Here is an 18743-nt window from a genome sequence, read left to right on the forward strand (position 1 = left end):
TTCAGTTAGCTTAAACTTAAGTGTCGGTTGCACAATCATACATTATCCACAGCACTAGTAATAGTAGTAAAATTCAGTTTTCCAGAGATAGTATTGGTAAAAGTCAGTCTTCTGGCAACATAAACAGTTTGAATAAAAGATGCCTGTATTTCAACAGTTAAAGAGTGGGATTTTGTGAATGTGGCAATGTGTTTTGTCTAGAAACCTAACCATTTATGCAAGCCATCAGGAACTAACACATTGGATTTTATTTTACCATCACCATCCCTGGACACCATTAAAATTTTTATTTTTAATTTTAAAAAATCAAAGCCTTTTGATTAGGCTAGGCTTGAGTATTTACCAAGGTGAGAGTCACTTGCACTGAAAGGGGGGAAAGTTGCACTGAGAAGGCTGTAAGGCTGCTGCTATTCAGATGTTTCTGCCTTGCTGATACAGAATTTTGTGCATACTTTTTCCATGCATGGGCAGTTGGCTGACACATGTGTTGTTACATCCTATTATTCTCGTGAGGAAAGCATAGAAGAGTGCAGGCAAGTGGGCAGCACATACCCTCTGGGGAACCAGACTGTTCAGAATAAACTTGAGTTATGGATTTATTCAGCCTGTAAAACCTCAGCTGGCATAAATAATTGAGAAAGCAAAGGTTTGTCTGCAGTGCATACCTCAGGGACACGTGCCTGCTTTTCCCCCTCCCACCACTCTTTCTTATGAAAATGATCCCAGTTGCACTGATAGATAATAACAACACCAAGCAATTAAAAGCTATGGGTGGCTGGAGAGAGTAGAAAAGGTTCAGTTAATGAGCTTTTCCTCTTCCAGTGCCCAGGAGAGCCTCAGAGTGACGGGGCGATTAAACGAAGAGATAATTATAGATTATGTGAAGATGGGTCCCTTGAGGGGGTAAGAAGGCCTTGACATAAACAGTAACTGTTGCATCTATGTCTCGGCTCCCATTTCTCTCTTGCTTCATTGAGTTTCAGTCTGCTCAGTGGCACAGTTCTGAGCAGATAGGCAAGGCCACCTGTTTGTGTTGCGTGGATCCTCCTGGGCAGAGTAGCAGCCTTCCACCAAATTTTTTATCATAACAGTTAGATGGATTCAGAAAAAATGGGAAGGGATAGTGATAGAACATAGCAACTGATCAGCTGGCTGTTCTGTTCTGTTTTTTTTAAAGGACATACACGAAGACCAGATGAGGAAGTTTTTGTGCACGGTTCCCAGTTATTCTGAATAGTCCTAAAACCTTAGATGGGTTCAGAACAATATATCTTTTTAAAATTGCTATTTTTTTGTATACTGGCAGACTGTACTATTTCCAGCCTTGTTGTATCACTCATTCAAACAAGCGCTTGCTCTTTTTCTTAATCTTCCATGAGTAAAAGAAAACTAATCAAGCTAATCAAGATATAGTATTCTCTCACCAGGCCACATAGCTTCTTCACTTTCTAGTCACTGCTTTGAAACTACATAATATAGTGGACCCTTGTTATATGCTCGGGTTTGGTTCCAAGATCCTCTGTGGATAACAAAATCCATGTATGCTCAAGACCCATTAAATATAATGACTTAGCAAAATGGTGTCCCTTAAAAAATGGAAAATCAGGGTTTGATATTTGAAATTTATACTTTTTTTGAACATTTTCAAACTGCATGCTTGAATCCGTGTATAAAAAATCCATGTATAAGAAGGGCAGACTGTAAATATAAAAGCACCACCTTATATTGCTCTTTTGTTCTGGAACCAAGGAACCTCAGAAGAAAGGGTATGAACATAGTTTATGTATCAGGGTTTTAGTCTTCTCTTTGTTGTGGCTATTTCCTATATGCAGAGAGGGTTATTATTATTTATTTTAAGGCAAAAAAGAATTCAAATATATAAGTTGTATACCGTATATACTTGACTATAAGTCAACCTCATGTATAAGTCGAGGACAAGTTTGGGGGCCAAAATTATGGATTTTGATGTTCATGGGTAAGTTGAGGATAAAATTTAGGGCCATGTAACAAAGGATGCAAAGGATGATACAAAGGAAAATGATGCCAAAGAACTTAGAAAATTCTGTCAGGCATATGTTTGTGCTCATCCTAAAGGCTGAATGGATGAGAGAGGGGATCCATGCTTCTTTTTGGTGCTTCCAGGATGGACTAAGCTTTCGCCTTTTACCACTCTCTGCAGAGAAAGGGGATGGCTCCTTTTTTATATATATAAGAGTTAAAGTACAGTAATTACACTGACCCGTGGATAAGTCAACCCAGATTTTTTGGGGTCAATTTTTTGACCAAAATTTCTAGACTTATAAATGAGTATACACAGTACTTGTGGTGTGAAACAGTATCATTCCCTTAACTTCTGTACAACCTTGGTACACATTCTGTACCTGGGAATAAAAACTGAAAATTGACTTCTTATGACTTATTCCTGAGTGGTCATGCATTGTACTGTAAATTAAATTAAAACGTATATATACCCAGGAGAGAATTTGAGTCTATGCAGAGGCTGTACCTTAAGGAGAACTGTGTTTTGGCTTTTTTCCCCCTTTGCTTCAGGAGTCCAGTATCAGCACTTTCATTTTAAAAGTGCTTCCTTAGCAGAAGGGAAGGAGAAGAAACCTCTGAGTTCTGAAGACTGAATCATAATTCATTAAGCACATAAAGCTTAGCTGAAAGAGTAACAAAACTGCATAAGTGACACCCCACTTGCTCTGCGTTTCTCACTCCTATTTCAGTACCCAAATGCTTGAGTGCAGGGTTGTTGTAGTTGTTTGTGGAGAGCCAGTATTCTCAAAGCTGTAACATTATCACTTAAATTTTGCATTTCTTATGGAAGATGCAATGACCTCAATATTTGAATCCTTTTGTGTTGAAACTGAAAAGTGGCTTTTTCAAAACCTGGGCGAAAATCCTGCATCATCAGTTTCCTGCATCATCAGGATCTTGGCACACGTTTTTTTAAAACCACTTTTCAGTTTCCACACAAAATGTAGCTACAGCAACTGAGCTCCATCATCATAGTTACTTCAGGAGCTGCCACCCCCTCCAACCTATCTTTAAAGTCAGGCACCCCAGCTATAGGGTTTTTGAGGTATTAAGCATCAGGATGCTGGCAAATGATGACTGAGTGCTGTCCTGACCATGGGATGTGTTGAGAATAGGTAGCCTTTAAAATTTTGGTTTAGTATTCAGTGCAGACCTGGTTTAAATGATGATACTTCAAGAACAAAACTAGACTTGCCTAGTTCTTTTGCTTGACAATCAAGCTACTTTGCAGTTGTTTTCCACAAACTCTGAAGAATCTTAACAGCCATAATGGTTTATTATTATATATGCCTGAGTATAACTTGAGAAAATTAAATAAAAACATTAACCTTAACAATCTGGGTAGTAGAATAATAGAATCATAGAGTTGGAAAGAGACCACAAGAGCTATCCAGTCCAACTCCCTGCCATGCAGGAACTCAAAATCAAAGCACCCTCGACAGATGGCCATCCAGCCTCTGCTTAAAAACTTCCAAAGAAAGAGATTCTATCACACTCTGAAGCAATGTGTGCCACTGTCAAACAGCTCTTACTGTCAGGAAGTTCCTCTTAATATTGAGCTGGAATCTCTTTTCCTGTAACGTGCATCCATTGTGCCGGGTCCTATTCTCTGGAGCAGCAGAAAACAATCTTGCTCCATCCTGAATATGATCCCCTTTCAAATATTGAAACAAGGCTATCATATCCCCTCTTTACTGCCTCTTCTCCAGACTAAACATACCCAGCTCCCTAAGTCTCCCCTCATAAGGCATGGTTTCCAGACCCTTCACCATTTTGTTCTCCCTCCTCTGGACACTCTCCAGCTTGTCAACATCCTTTTAGAATTGTGGTGCCCAGAACTGGACACAGTATTCCAGGTGAGGCAGGTCAATGCTGGAACTGGAGTTGAGGTTGGGGAGAAAGGAAAAAGAAGCTGAGGCTGTTAAAAAGGCCCTAGAGCCTGCCTCCTGTACACTTCAAACCATGAGGATTTTTTAGGGTTGCTTTTGGAAGATCTGCTCTCTCGACTCGCTCCCTCCCAGAAGCACAGGCCCGCTGGAGGTCCCCAAGAAACCATCTACAAACATGGCCCCAGATAAGCTGTTGGGTGAGGGAAGGACTGAGGGAGCAGATTGAGGGAGGCACACTATGACTATGCAAAATAGAGCTACCTTACTTTGCTAGGTTTTTTCTCTCCACGAATCCCAGCCTACATACCATCACTGCCGCCAATTTCCCATATTCTTCTTTCTCTCCCCTTCTAGACCAGGGGTAGGCAACCTTTTTGAGCCGGGGGCCAGGTTGCTGTCCCTCGGACAACTGGGGGGCCGAAGCAGTGGGGTGGACCTTCCACCCTCCGGGGGCGGGCCACATGCTGGGGGGTGGAGCTTCCACCCTCCAGGGGCGGGGTCGCATGCTGGGGGTGGAGCTTCCACCCTCCAGGGGCAGGGCCACATGCTCCGCCCCCAGAGTAATAATAATAATAATAATAATAATAATAATAATAATAACAATAACAGTTACTAGCATGGAAACTACTAAAATGCAATTCAGAATAGAAGGGAGAAAGGATGCACCACTTTCTCAACCCAGAAAAGCACAAGGAGCTGAGAGTAGTTTTTGCAAAGAGAACACCAAGGGCAAGTAAATAATAATAATAACAGTTACTAGCTACTACTAAACTACTAAAATGCAATTCAGAATAGAAGGCTAACCCCCCTCCCCTAATGAATCAACCAACCTCTCTCTGGGTTGCTCTTGCTGGCCGGCTGGCTCCTCTTCCTCCTTTCCCTGCTCTTCTATTCATAAGGAGGAGGAGGGCAGAGGGCAAGGTGGAGCCCGCTGCAGGCCCTGGAGCCCTGTTGGAGTGCTCCAGGGGCTGCACCGGGCCTCCTAGATGGGCGCCGCCATTTTGTTTTTCAAAATGGCAGCCGAAGTCTTGCATGACCTTTGCCATCCTGAGGTCACGCGAGACTTCGGCCGCCATTTTTTAAAAAAAATGGCAGCCGGAGCAGCACGGAAACGGGGGCAATCAGTGGCAGGACTGCGCAGGGGCCGGCAGGAAGGCCTTGGCGAGCCTGATCCGGCCCACGGGCCGCAGGTTGCCTACCCCTGTTCTAGACTAACATGTACAGTTGGCCCTTAACTTTTGCAAGGATTGGGGGTGAAGTATCCCTGGAAAAACTGTGACTATCTTAAGCCCCCCCTTCATTCATGCTGCTCCTTTCCCACCAATAGCCCCAGCTCATAAAAAATTAACCAATGACGCAAAAAAACCAATAACACAAAAAAATGATCAACACAAATCAATTAAATAGAAGTCATTCTAAAAATAATTGGCTTCCCGCTTCCCAAACCTAAGAATTTCAAAGTTCAATATATAGAGAGATTTTCCCAATAACATTTTTCTTTCCCACCTTGGCACCATGATTCTGCCTCCTTATTTCGAGGCTGCCTGTATGAGACCTCAAATCTTCCCTCTCCACCAAAACATTACAATGGGTATAAAATCATAGACTCTTAGAACTGCTTCTGTGGAGCAGAGTTTCAGTAATTTAATCTTTATAGAATCACAGAGTTGGAAGAGAACACAAGGGCCATCCAGACTAACCCCCCTGCCATACAGGAACTCACAGTCAAGGCATCCCCGACAGATCCAGCCTCTATTTAAAGACCTCCAAGGAGGGAGACTCCACTACACTCCAAGGGAGTGTGTTCCACTGTTGAACAGCGCTTACTGTCAGGAGGTTCCTCCTAATGTTGAGGTGGAATCTCTTTTCTTGTAGCTTGCATCTATTGTTCCATTTTCTTTCTCTGGAGCAGCGGAAAACAAGCTTGCTCCATCCTCAATGTGACACCCCTTCAAATACTTAAACAGGGCTATCATATCATATCTTAACCTTCTCTTCTCCAGGCTAAACATACCCAACTCCCTAAGTCTTTCCTCATAAGGTATGGTTTCCAGACCCTTCACCATTTCCCTTTGGGTTCTTCTCAACTGGAGGATGCGAGGGATCACAAAGCACTGTCCAAAAAAGGACTTGTGCATATGGAAGTCAATAACTCTGCTCCTTGAAAACATGGATCATGAAGCACTGTTCAAGAAAATGGACTTGTGTACATGGAAGTCAATAACTGCTACCCTTGCAGCTCTTAAGATTCTGTGACTCAGTCACACCCCTCAGAATGTTTTGATGCAAGCTGAAATAAACTGCAAAGTAGAAAAGAGACAGGGGGGAAAGTTTGAGGTCCAGTGGAGGCTGGACACACTGACACACACTACCCCCCCCCCCCCCCCCCCCCCCCGGCTTGCAGCTGTTATTGAGCTAGGTTTCTCTCACAGTGGGCATGGCAGGAGAGAAGGAACCCAGCCATTACTTGTTTTCCCTCCCTCCTCTGCCTCTCATTGCCACCTCGCCTTCATTTAACATGTCTCCTCTGGCTCATCCCTCTTGCTTTTCTCAAGCTCCCCACACTGGCCTCATCACTACATTGCCAGGCCCAGGTGGTGCTTCTTTCGTGTGGGTCCCATTAAATCACCCAAGTGCCCTCTCCAGCCATCTTTTGTCTCCCACTACTACCACTACCACCTCAGACTGCCACCGTCATTATTACTCTTGTTCTCCAGCCAAGATTGGTCTGGGCATTTCTCCACACCCGGCTCCCCTTCTCTCAAATCCCTGGTGTGGGTCTACCCCAGCACCATCCCTGGCTAACCTCCAATACTCTCCTCCTCAAAACAAACCATATTTTAACCAGCTCCGTGGCCGCCTCCTGTTACCTATTTCGTCTTCCAGTATTACCATGCCATCATTAGCTAATGCTCTCTGTTTTATTGTGCCCTGCTTCATTAACAATCCTTCAATACTTTTTTCTTATCCTTCTTAATAAAGTCTCTAATGTCAAAATAAACAACAATGGATAAAGTGGTCATCCTTTTCTCAGGCTCTTCTGTATCTCACAGCTCTCCGTCAATTGTCCATTAATATAAATTCTTGCTGATTGATGTTTATAAATTGTCTTAATCCAAGAATTAAAATTATATCCAAAATCCACCTTTTCCAATAATGCAAATAAAAAATCCCAGTTTCAGTTATCAAAAACTTTTCAGCATCTAAAAAAATCAAGGCAACCTGTTTTTTCTTGTGTTTGTTTAGCATTTCAATAATATCTAAAACATACTTTAAATAATTTCTCAGTTGTTTTTTAGGCAAAAATTCACATTGATCTTCATAAATATAATCCTGTAATATCACTTTTATCCTGCTAGTTAGGATTGAAGCAAACAATTTGTAGACATTGTTCAATAATGATTTATAATTACCAACTTCAGTTCCATCTCTTCCTTCTTTCAATATTAAAGATATTGTCAATTGCTTCCAGGAACTGAAATTTCTTTTTCAATCAAACTTAAATTAAATATTCTTTTTAGATGAAGAGCTAATTCATATTTAAACTTCTCATAATATACATCCCTAAAGTCTTCCCTGATTTTACCAAATCAGTTGTGGAATATACTTCTTCCAAAGTGATCAGTCGATTTAAAGGTTCCTTTTGTGCTTCTGTCAAACGATACAGATCTTGCTGTTGCAAATATTTCTCTCTCTCTCTCGCATCACCACAAAGGTCCCATGGAAGCAACTGGCACAGCTCTCTGGCAACCTGGAAGTCCTAAAAATATTTTTATATGCTCAGCATTTGTAGTCTTTTCAGTACTCAGTGTCACAAAACTTCACTCTTTTTGTTCTCAAGGAACAACCTCTGAAGTTTAAGAGATACTACTGTATAATTTTGATTTGCCAGTTTACATAGCCTGTTAAGACGATTTCTAATATGTTTACATTACAACACCCCACCAAACAGCGTTTAATTTCCCCTTTCCCATGTTTTCAGGTAATATCTGAAACTGAGCTATATAATCAGCCCTCCATATCCATGGATTTTTTATCCACAGATTCAAGCATTCACGGTTTGAAAATATTTTAACATGTATAGATTCCCAAAAGCAAACCTTCATTTTATATAAGGGACACCATTTTATTATGCCATTGTATTTAATGGGACTTGAACATCCACAGATTTTGTTATTCACGGAGGGTCTTTGAACCAAATCCCAGTGGATACCAAGGGCCCACTGTACTATTTCCTTTGCAGACAGCTCCAGAAAGTCTTGCTTGCTGCTTGGTACATAGTGGTAAGAAGGCTTTGTTTTTTGGAGTCTGTACACTGCCTTTTTCCATCTTAATATCAACTACTGTTCCTGAGATTTCAAGTTTTCTCTGCAGCTGGAAAAAAGAGAGACAAGTACTCAAGTGAGCATCCCACCTAGCTGCAAATGTCCTAGGGAGCAGCACCGTGCACTTTCTCTTGCTGCCCAGCTCTGCAGCGTTTCTGTGCTGTAAAATAGCTGTCTTGATCATTATAATTGTGGGAGGAGATACTCTAATCTTGCCAAGATCACTGGGTGGCAATAGGAAGTGGAAAGAGGATTTGTTTTAGGTATTTGGCAAGCCTCATATTTTGAAAGATAATAAATACATTTCTTAAAGAAATCAATTAATCAATTAGTATGAGAAACTACTATATCTTTTACTTCCTGACTTAAACTGGTTTGTGTTGGTTCACTTCATTCCTTGTTGGAGGTTGGTTTCCAGGATATTGTTTAAATGATCTATGATGCAGGATGTATACCAAACAGAACTGTGCTATTTGTATTCTAAACAGTGAAAATTTGTTGCTAACAGTAATGCTGAAATGATTGAGTTGCTGAAAAAGCTGGTGTCTCATATTTGTGTAACTTGTATACATTGTTCAGTAACTGTACACATTCTCTCTCCCCCCCCTTTAATTTCTTCTTAGGGAGGAAGATAAGAATATATTTGACTACTGCAGAGAAAACAACATTGACCATGTAACCAAAGCCATCCGATCAAAAAAAGTGGATGTGAATATGAAAGATGAGAAGGTATTGGGCCAGGGGAGGGATTAATCAGTCTTAAAGGCTGGTATGTCAAATTAATGTCCCCTCATTTCTCTAATCCTTCCTTGCAGCTGCTATATCTCTGTTTCAGTGTGTTTGACCAGACATCTGTTACTGAAAGAAGAACAGCTCAGCTCTGCAACTCCTATGCAATAAGTGTTTGATATATGGTTGGACTTGGACTTTAGGATATGGTAATAAAACTGACCTGAGATATTCTGGTTCTTAATGTAGAAAAACCAAATGGCATCTTCTTTCCACTAATTAACATGGGGCACAATGCATTGAGAAGTTCTCTTGCATGAATACTAATTATTCAGTTCATTTTAAAAGGTCAAGTACAGGAGAACATTCTGATCCAATGTCCCTGTAAATTTTCAGTGGATCATCTGTCTGCCTTCAAGCTTATTTTTTGTGGGTTTTTCGGGCTATGAAGCCGTATTCTGGATGAGTTTATTCCTGACATTTTGCCAGCAGCTGTGGCTGTCCTCTTCAGAGAATGCTGGCATGGAAGAGAGAGGGGTATATATAATGTTGGTTGAGAGGAAGCAGTTTATATGTGTATTGTTCTTTTGTTGAATGGCAAGGCCTCAGGGTGTCTCTTTATTTAATGATCCATGGTCTGCTGGGAAACTCTACTTACCCTGGGTGGTTTTCATTTATATTTACTGGGTCTTTATTTTGGTGTTTTTCAGAACTGGTAGCCAAACCTTGTTTACTTCAAAATGTTCTTCTTTCCTGTTGAAGTTGTCCAAGTGTTTATGGATTTCAATGGCTTCCCTGTGCATTCTGACCTGATAGTTGTTGGCATGGTCCAGAATTTCAGTGTTTGTAAACAGCAATTTATGCCCAGAATGGTTTATGATGTTTTCTGCTACTGCTGATTTTTCTAGCTGACACAAACAACAACAACAACAACAACAACAACAACAAATCCAAAAGGATCTCAATCATTTTGGATAAGGGAGACTCTACCTTGTTTTTCATTGGGTTATGGCTTCTCAAACTGAATTTTAATTTATTAAATGCACCATATTTGAGGTCCTTTTGCTATCTTTTTATCTGTGCATCAGCTCACCATGAACTAGTAAGGGAAAAAGTTATCAATATGATTTTGCTGGTGTGGGCAGAATCAGCCTGGCCTGTGTAGGATGTATTTCATACAAATGACATGCTTTATAAGGGGTATTCTATTGCTTCTTGGCTTCAACAGAAGTTATATTGCCAGTATGACATTTGAGGCTTTAGAAATGATTGAATGGCAGCTAACGGCTAAAAGGATGTTCACGCTTCTTTCAGAAGTGGAGCAGTTCCTTTACGTTTCATCTGAGGAGTTTTGTTTTAGTACTAAAATGTCAGCTTTACTCCAGTAAAATTTGTTATATAGAACTCTAGAACTCTATATTATTATATCACCTGTTGATCTGAAATACTGCAGACTGCTGTGTGCTGTACCTCTTTCCGTTTCTCTGTGCTTGGTCAAAGAGGTACAGCAGTTTATGGTTCCAAGAGTGTATCATGGTGTGAAAAAGCTTCATTTTTGTCATGCTTTTGTAGTTTCTGATTTTTGAGAAGTAAAACCTTAACAATGTAATTTATGCACCGTAATGTCTTTATTCTACTTGCTTTAGAATGATACAGAGCTGAACATGGGGAAATGAATTTTGTTCATTGGATGTAAAACTAGATCAAAGATTTATAAGTTCTCTTTTTCTTCTGTAACAGTTGGAGGAGGGTGATTTAATAATTCTATAGCACTGCTAAGAAATATTCAGCATATTTACAGAGTTTTCTTTTTAAAAACATTAGACCTTGCTGAAAAAGTAAATGTATATATGGCCTGACAAAATAAAACCTGTGTGCTTTGCTGGCTTCTGCTCTTGTATGCTATGCTGCTTGCTTGTCCTGCTCTTGGTCTGTTGCTATGTAGGCTCCTAGCACATTGTGTTGTAGTGAACAGATGAAGTGCTTACACATTCATAGACTGAGACGCCACAAATTCAGTTGGGTTCTCTTGTATCTCTAAGCAGATTTCTGCCCTCTGAGCCATGACAGTCCCGGCTGGGGTTCTGAATGCTGATGGCATGGCCTTTTATTTTTAATCAGGAATTCATATGAATTAATTTGCTGAAGCAGGGGAGGAAGTTTTAAAATTCAGAGCTAGAAACCTTCATTCTCAATGAAGTGAACTGAAACATCTGTGTGCTGTTTAAGAGCTTCTGCAGTGATATTGTTTGGTTTTTATTTCTCAGTACTCTTAGTGGCCACAGGTTGTTTTGCCACCAAAGATATTTGTATAAGTTGTCACTTGAGGTTTGGTTTGTGATCAGTTTTAACTTTCTAACTTGTGTAGTAATGAACTAAGAAAATGTCACTTTAGTGACTGCTGGGCTCGCAGTACCTTCCAATGTACTTGCTTCCAGAATGATAGTAAATTCTTTAGCTGATGGATTCATTGCAAGCCTCATGCTTCTCTAAGATATAATAATCAGGCTCTGTTCCTTGAGACTTTTGCTTTTATAATTTTTCAAGTCTTTGGTTCTTCTGCTCTTCATTCTGGATTGTTCCATGATCTTAGTGCTCTCTAATTCAGTCAGTGTTCTTTGTCAAACTGGCTGCATGGTTGTATCCCATCTCCTCGGCTCTTCTCTGCATTCATTCATTCTAGTATTATTTTGGTCAGTTGACAGAGTATAGAAACAAGATAGCCACAAATAATGCTAACATTGTGTATAATTTGATTGTACTAGATATGGGTGGAGGGAAGGTTCACCTATATAGGGCAAGATTCTTGGGGAGACTGGGAGGCAAAGATATGAAATGACTGGAATAAAACTAGTGGGAACCAGGTTATCCCCCACCTCTTCTAGAAAACATTGAAAATTTAGGAAACACTGAGATACGCTATATAAAGCTAAATAGTCATTCTGATTTTAGAAATCTGTGCTACATACAGTCTTATGCACATTTACTTTGAGGCAAGCCTCATTGAACTCGGTGACATGAGATAACATAAAACTGAACTATTTATAAACATTTAAAAGTCACAATTTTGTTTAAGCACAAATTCTAAATATACCGTATTATTCTACTAAATGGGACTTTCATTAATTTTAGCTGTGCCTTTGGTTTTAATTAACATCAGTGCCTATATATTTTCTGTTCATGCATAGACATGTTTGAAAGACTGCAGAGCACTTCAAACATTGATTTTTAAAGTACTGTATTTGCTACTTTTAAGGAGCTAAGAGTTTATTGTTGGTTACTGCAAAAATGAAACGACTTGTTGCATTACAGTCCGTCCTTGCCTTACGTGGGGGATCCGTTCCGGACCCCACTACGTAAGGCGAATTCCACCTATGCTCAAGCCCCATTGGAAACAATGGGGCTTGTGTGTGGTGGTGCGGTGCGTGTGCGCACCCATTCATTTGAACGTTGAACTTCAACATTATGTTGTCTCAATTTTGCATCACAAAAATTTACTGGGGAAATAAATTGTACCTGGTACATGGAAAGTTAAAATACATTGTAAAAATGAAAAGAATATTCAAACCAATTTCGAAAAGGCCCCTCAAAAATAGCCTTTAAAGAGTAAACATTATTGGTTACGCTTAAGAATTAACAACTTTGCCCGAATTACTTTTGAGAAGTACCAGTGCTGTTAACATTGTTACTTTGCAAAGTTACATGTGTTATTATGGTACTGTAACGCATTGCTTCCGTGCTCTGAAAGAGAAGCAGCCCTTTTCTCAGCCTCCCATTTGCTTTGTTTGTGACTAGAGCTATGACATGCTGCAAAGCAAAATTTATGTGCTGTTCACTTGAAAAACTGCCATAGAAGCTGGCCAAGCTGGCAGCAGCTAACAAAAGTGAGGCTTGGAAGATTTAATAGGCAGGGTCACTGTACCGGGATTAGATTTATGCATTTTTATTCCAGATTTTTGTCTGCTTAAGAAACATTCTCTCAGGCAATTCAAACATACTCTCCATGGGCATAAGAACAAAATAGTAACAGGCATCCTGTATATATTATAGGCAAAGGTGTATGTTATAGTTCTGTGAAAGAGAAGCAAATTAGCACAGTGTTGTACCGTACTAAGATCAAACATCAGATTCCTGCAAATGACAGCATTTGCCATTTTTTCAGAATATGTTTTTATAGCTGGGAAGATATGCTAGAAAGTATGCCAATAATAATTGCTGAAATTGTCTGAATTCAGTGAGATTGCAAACCTGAGTTCTAGTAGATGAGAGCGTGATTATTTCATTGGACTACATTTGGCTTTACCGCTTGACTAGCAGAATTTGAACAGTCCTGGAAATAACTTGCAAAATATATAGAAATCTGACAGTTTTGCTTTTGTTAGTACAAAGTGTGTTCCCTAGTGCAGAATATTAATGTATCCAGCACAGAATATAGTACCCTTTGTTATGGAATTTCCCAGTCAGTAGGCCAAGTTGGGGAATCAAGAATCTTTATTAAAATAAATGCATTTCTATTTTACAGTCTGATAGCCAGGCTACTGTACAAAACATGAACCCTTAACCAGTGGCTTGCACATCCTAATACAGTTTTCAGAAGGTTTGGGAAGCCCCTCATACATTGTGCATTTGTTGAGGTAATTTTCCACCAAGGTATGCATTGCAAACTATATTGGTTATCTATTAGGCCAGTTATCAAACTGGCCATTTATAGTTTTCTTTTGCTTGAGCAACTGATTTAATCAGGAAGACCCTGCACTACTTTTCCAGGAAATACCAAGGCGCGTTACAGACCGCCCAGAAGCCATTTGCAGCACGGAGGAGCCCCAGCATCCAAACCATGAGGCTCCTCCGCACTGGAAATAAGAAGTGCAAAAATGGCGCCTCTCTTTGCGGCATGGATATGACGCTGCACGGTGCCAATGGCACACTTGCAGCATCATATGCGCCGCGAGGATGCAGTGTGTCTGCTATGTAAAGATGCCGGCCCCCCTGTGGAACGGGCGCCACCATTTTGTACGGACTCGGTCCGTATTAGGGTTAGGGGCCTCCGGAAGGGAGGCCCCTTTCTGGGTCCGTACTATACGCCTATCTGTAACGGGCCCAAGAAATGCGGGATATAACCTTCGCTTATAGTTTCTGGCAGAGTTCCCTATTAGCCATGACAAATATTATTATGTTGAAACTTACAGCACCTTAAGCAAAACTCAAAGTGAAGCTATGTTGCTATTGTTAACTGCCCTCGAGTATACCTCGACTCATGGTGACTCCAGAGATGAAACTTCTCCAAGACTCCCTGTCCTCCACTGTTCTGTTCAGGTCTCTCAGGCCTCTCTGATTGAATCCAACCATCTTACATGTGATCTCCTTCTCTTGCTGCTGCCCTGTACCTTTCCCAACTTTATTGTCTTTTCTAATTGAGTCATGCTGTTAGGAAGGATCGAATTAGAGGAATTTTAATTAGCTCAAATATTAGCAAGAGGCGTGTCCTAACAACGCACGCAAGGACTGTGCCCCTATGTGTATACCAGAGACTCGGATACCAATGAGGTGCAATTAAACTATGAACATTTATTAAAGTCACACAACAAATGGGATCACGCATGAGCACACACATTCAATGCTATAGCAGGGAAGGGGAGAGTTCGGGGAGTAAAGGATGAAAGATGGAGGCACTGCTGGGATTATTACCTTAGAAGTCTTCTTCCAGTAGACCAGATGCAATGTAGATGGGTAGTGGATCACGGCCGTGGAAACGGGAAAAAAGAGCGGCCGCGGTGGCTTAAGAGCTGAGTTCCGGCGGGCAAAAACTAACTAGCTGCCCGGTGACTGAGCTTGGCTTCACTCAGTGATTTCAGCAGAGCAAGCAAGATGCTCAGGAATCTCGGGCTCAAACAACTTGATGCTCAAAATCCCGAAGAGGGGCTGAAAACTCAGGGCTTATATAGGGCTGAACTTGCTTTCCGGTGATGGCTTGCCTGCGAGACAAATGCGTTGATTGCTTGGGCTTTGTTAAGCCAAAAGCTACACAATAGTTGCACAATGCATGAGGTCTGACGCCTTTCAGGAGAGCAGCTACCTGGATGGCCGAGCCGTTAAGTTAATCACTGACTCATTAAGAAGGAAGCCACAGCTATTGTCTTCCTGGTGTTGGTCCCTGCAAATCTGGTTTTGCAACTCCCCAAACTTCTTCTGGAAGATTTTAAATCCATCTTTTTCTGAGGCCATGCCTTGGCAGGGCAGCTGTCTACGTGGTCTTTTCGCCTTTAGGTTAATGGCGGATCGCTGTGGGGTCAGTCAGGGGTCATAGCTTCAGACCGCATGGCACCCAAAATTTTATATAAATCCATACTTGGTAACAATGCCTTCCCATGATGTGGCCAAAGTATGACAGCCTCAATTTAGTCATCCTGGCTTCCAGGGAGCGTTCAGGCTTGATCTATTATAGAACCCATTTCTTTGTCTTCTTGGCTTCCCATGGTATCCTCAGCACTCTTCTCCAGCATCACATCTCAAATGAGGATTTTCTTTCTATCTGCTTTCTTCACTGTCCAGCTCTCACATCCATACATGGTGATTTGGAAAACAATGGCTTGGACAATCCTTACTTTAGTGATCAGTTGTATATTTTACTTTTTAGGACCTTGTCCAGTTCTTTCATAGCTGCCCTTCCCAATCCTAGCCTTCTTGTAATTTTGTGACTGCAGTCTCCGTTCTAATCAAAGTTTGCTCTAAGGTATGGGAACTCTGTGACTATTTCTATTTTTTCTTTGAGCTGAATTCCTGTAGCACTTCCATGGTAATTATTTTTGTTGTTGTTTTTTAATATTCAGCATTAATCCAACCTTAGCACGTTCCTCCTTGACCTTCTTCAGTAATTGCTCCAAATCTTTGTTGGCGTTTCATAGTAGTATTGTGTCATCTGCATATCTTTAGGTTGTTGATTTTCCTTCAATCTGGATTCCTCCTTCCTCTGAGTCTAAACCTGCTGTGCATACAATGCTTTCTGCATCAGATTGAATAAATAGGGTGATAGTATGCAGCCTTGCCTCTTTTCCAACTGGGAGCCATTCTGGAAGATTTGGGACTAGTGCATCTGCGGAAGTAGACTGACGTCTACGAAAGCTCATGCTGCCAATTTCTTTCTTTCAGTTAGTATCAAAGATGCTACAAGATCTATCTACATACTGATGGGAAAGCCATGGGAAAACCATGTTATATTCCCCTTTATTTCTCTCTCTTTTCAGTTCAAAGAATTGAAACTCAATCCATTTTTATTTTAGCATTTTGTATGGCTTCTTTTACAACATGTACATTCATCTCAAGTATGTGTGTGGCACCATTCACATATACAGTATTCAGCATTTGGATCTTATCAGAGATACCCCTCTCCTTGGATGCTAACATGTAGTCTGTAGCTATTTTATTCAGTAATGTAACTTGTCTCGTTTGGCTTATGTCCTGAGACAATGCTAATAGGGCATTTTTGGGGGCCAGGAATGGCATTGTCTCACTGGCAAAGAAGAGGGTGAAACAAGGTGACCTGTAATATTTGACCTGATGTAAAGATATCTGTTTGTACATGCAGCCTGAAGTGGTGAGAAAGGGAAAGGAAAATATCCCTGCAAAATTAGGAGGAAGCATTTTATAGACTTTATTGCTACATATCTACTAATATTAGAAAGTGGGAGGATTATTCCATTGTTGGAAGAATGGGGGTATCATTTCATACCACAGAATCATGGGCCCTATTGGAGTATTTAGAAACCAGTGAGTAGACTGCACTCAGCATGGATTGATGTAACCTGAAACAGTTTGGTGCTGTATGGTTATAAGACAAAGAGACCTTGATATGTGCTTCAGTTTGGTTCTAAGAAAATGTGCACATATCAAAAAGAATGAATAGGAAAAACTAAAAAATGGTAACTACATTAGCAGTAATTATAGCCTTTAACTTTAATGTCATAATTTTGTGCGATTTTCGCCCAGAAAAGCTGACAAACATACACAGATGTCATATTTATAGCCTTCAAAGCTCAATTCTACCCAGCACTCCTTTGAGGGGAATTGTGAAATAGCTGCCACTGTCACCGTTTCCCTGCCCAGGCATTCAAAAAGATCAAAAGTGCGGCTCCAACGGAGGGAGTAAAAATGATCAATGCTTCTTTTAGCTGCTTCCAGGATGGACTGAGCTCTTGCCTTTCATCAGAGAAGGGGATGGTTCCTTTTTTGATAATAGTACTATACTTACATTGACCCGTGGATATTCAACCCAGGTGTTTTGGGTCGGTTCTTTGTCTAAAATTTCTAGACTTACACCTGGGTATATACAGTAATTACTTAATTGATATTACTTAACTGGAGGATTGATATTGGTTGTACTATGAGAATCAGACTAGTCAATCTGAAATTTGCACTTAGTGTTAATGACGAGATGAACACTGCCAAACAGAGAGTCTGTCATAATGCAGAACTTGAATACAAGCCCAGAGCAGACTTTTATCTCCCCGAAAGGACCTCCTTGTATTAAGGAAGAGACTCTTTGATCACCCTATTTCTAATATGCTTTGGTACTAATGACCTATAATTTGAAATTGAGGCATTTGTCCAGTTGGATATAGATACTAGTGTAGTGAACATAGGCAAGCTTTCTCCACTGTCCATGGGGTTATATGTACAGACAAGTCATATGTTGGGAGCTTGATTGATTTGATTACTGGGTTGCACATATAGGTTAGAACAGTGATGGTGAACCTATGGCACGTGTGCCAGAGGTGGCACTCAGAGCTCTCTCTGTGGGCACATGTGCCATCACCCCAGCACAGAGTTTGCCAGAGTTTGTTACTAGAAAGCCAGAGGGACATGGCACTTTGCAATTAATAAGTGGGTTTTGGGTTGCAGTTTGGGCAACTTGGCCTCTAAAAGGTTCACTATCACTGGGTTAGAATAATGTATCTAGGCATGGTGGGACATCACTGTTAGCCCACTAATGAGTAGTAACCAGAGTAATTTTATAATTTATATTTTGTTATTATAATTTTATAATAACAAAACCCCAGAAATCATAGCAAGAGAAGCAATCCAAAGAGAATAAAAGCACTTTTACTTTTATATTGTTCAAGTGTCTTTGCCATTTTTCCTGTCTAATCTGTGCCTTAACAATAGTCCCTATATAGACATTTAGCAAGTGTTGCTTTTCCTACTGCTCACATGCTTGTTTGCAAAGAAAAATATCACCTGCGAAATTTGTGTAGACAGGCTCCTTCTGTCCAAGAATGAGAAGCAAAGCTAGTTAAAACAGGTAACGTGTCTGTGCTACTCAAAAATGTGTAAACTGTGTGATCAGAATATAAGGAGGCCAGATATAACTACTACATTGTGCAGTATGTTTGGTACATGTTGTAGCTGGGTTGGCTGTATAATGTAGTACAGATCTGAACTCACTGTGGCACTACCTTTCCTCAGTAGTGAGATTGTATGCTGCTGTGAGGCATAGTAGGGTCTCCCATGTCAGACAGGCTTTTTCTGGGGAGTCACACTAAATGGGCAGTAGCAGTAGTGGGAGGTGACACTGGCAGAGGCTCTCTCAGAGACAACAAGAATGGCATTATAGTTAACACTTGTTAGTACTGCACAGAAATAGTATAGGAACTGAAAGCACATAGCCAAGCAGTAAACAAAGAGGAGATAAGCTCCACATGCTCTAAGATGGTCAACAGTTTATTCAGTGTTTAAAAAGCCCAACACGTTTCAGCCACACTAG

At 40.7% G+C, this 18743-nt stretch overlaps 1 protein-coding gene across 4 annotated transcripts in view; it reads left to right on the top strand.

The window, feature by feature from the left end:
• The window catches only part of ACBD6 (acyl-CoA binding domain containing 6), a 210718-nt gene that overhangs the window by 111477 nt on the left and 80498 nt on the right, over positions 1-18743 (top strand). For all 4 annotated transcript variants that reach the window (XM_042465765.1, XM_042465766.1, XM_042465767.1 and 1 more), the window contains one exon: positions 8878-8983. In XM_042465765.1, coding sequence (XP_042321699.1) covers positions 8878-8983 — 106 coding nt within the window. The remainder of the gene's footprint in view (positions 1-8877; positions 8984-18743) is intronic.

This window comes from Sceloporus undulatus, chromosome 4, assembly GCF_019175285.1.
Source record: "Sceloporus undulatus isolate JIND9_A2432 ecotype Alabama chromosome 4, SceUnd_v1.1, whole genome shotgun sequence".
NCBI classification, from domain to species: Eukaryota; Metazoa; Chordata; class Lepidosauria; order Squamata; family Phrynosomatidae; genus Sceloporus; species Sceloporus undulatus.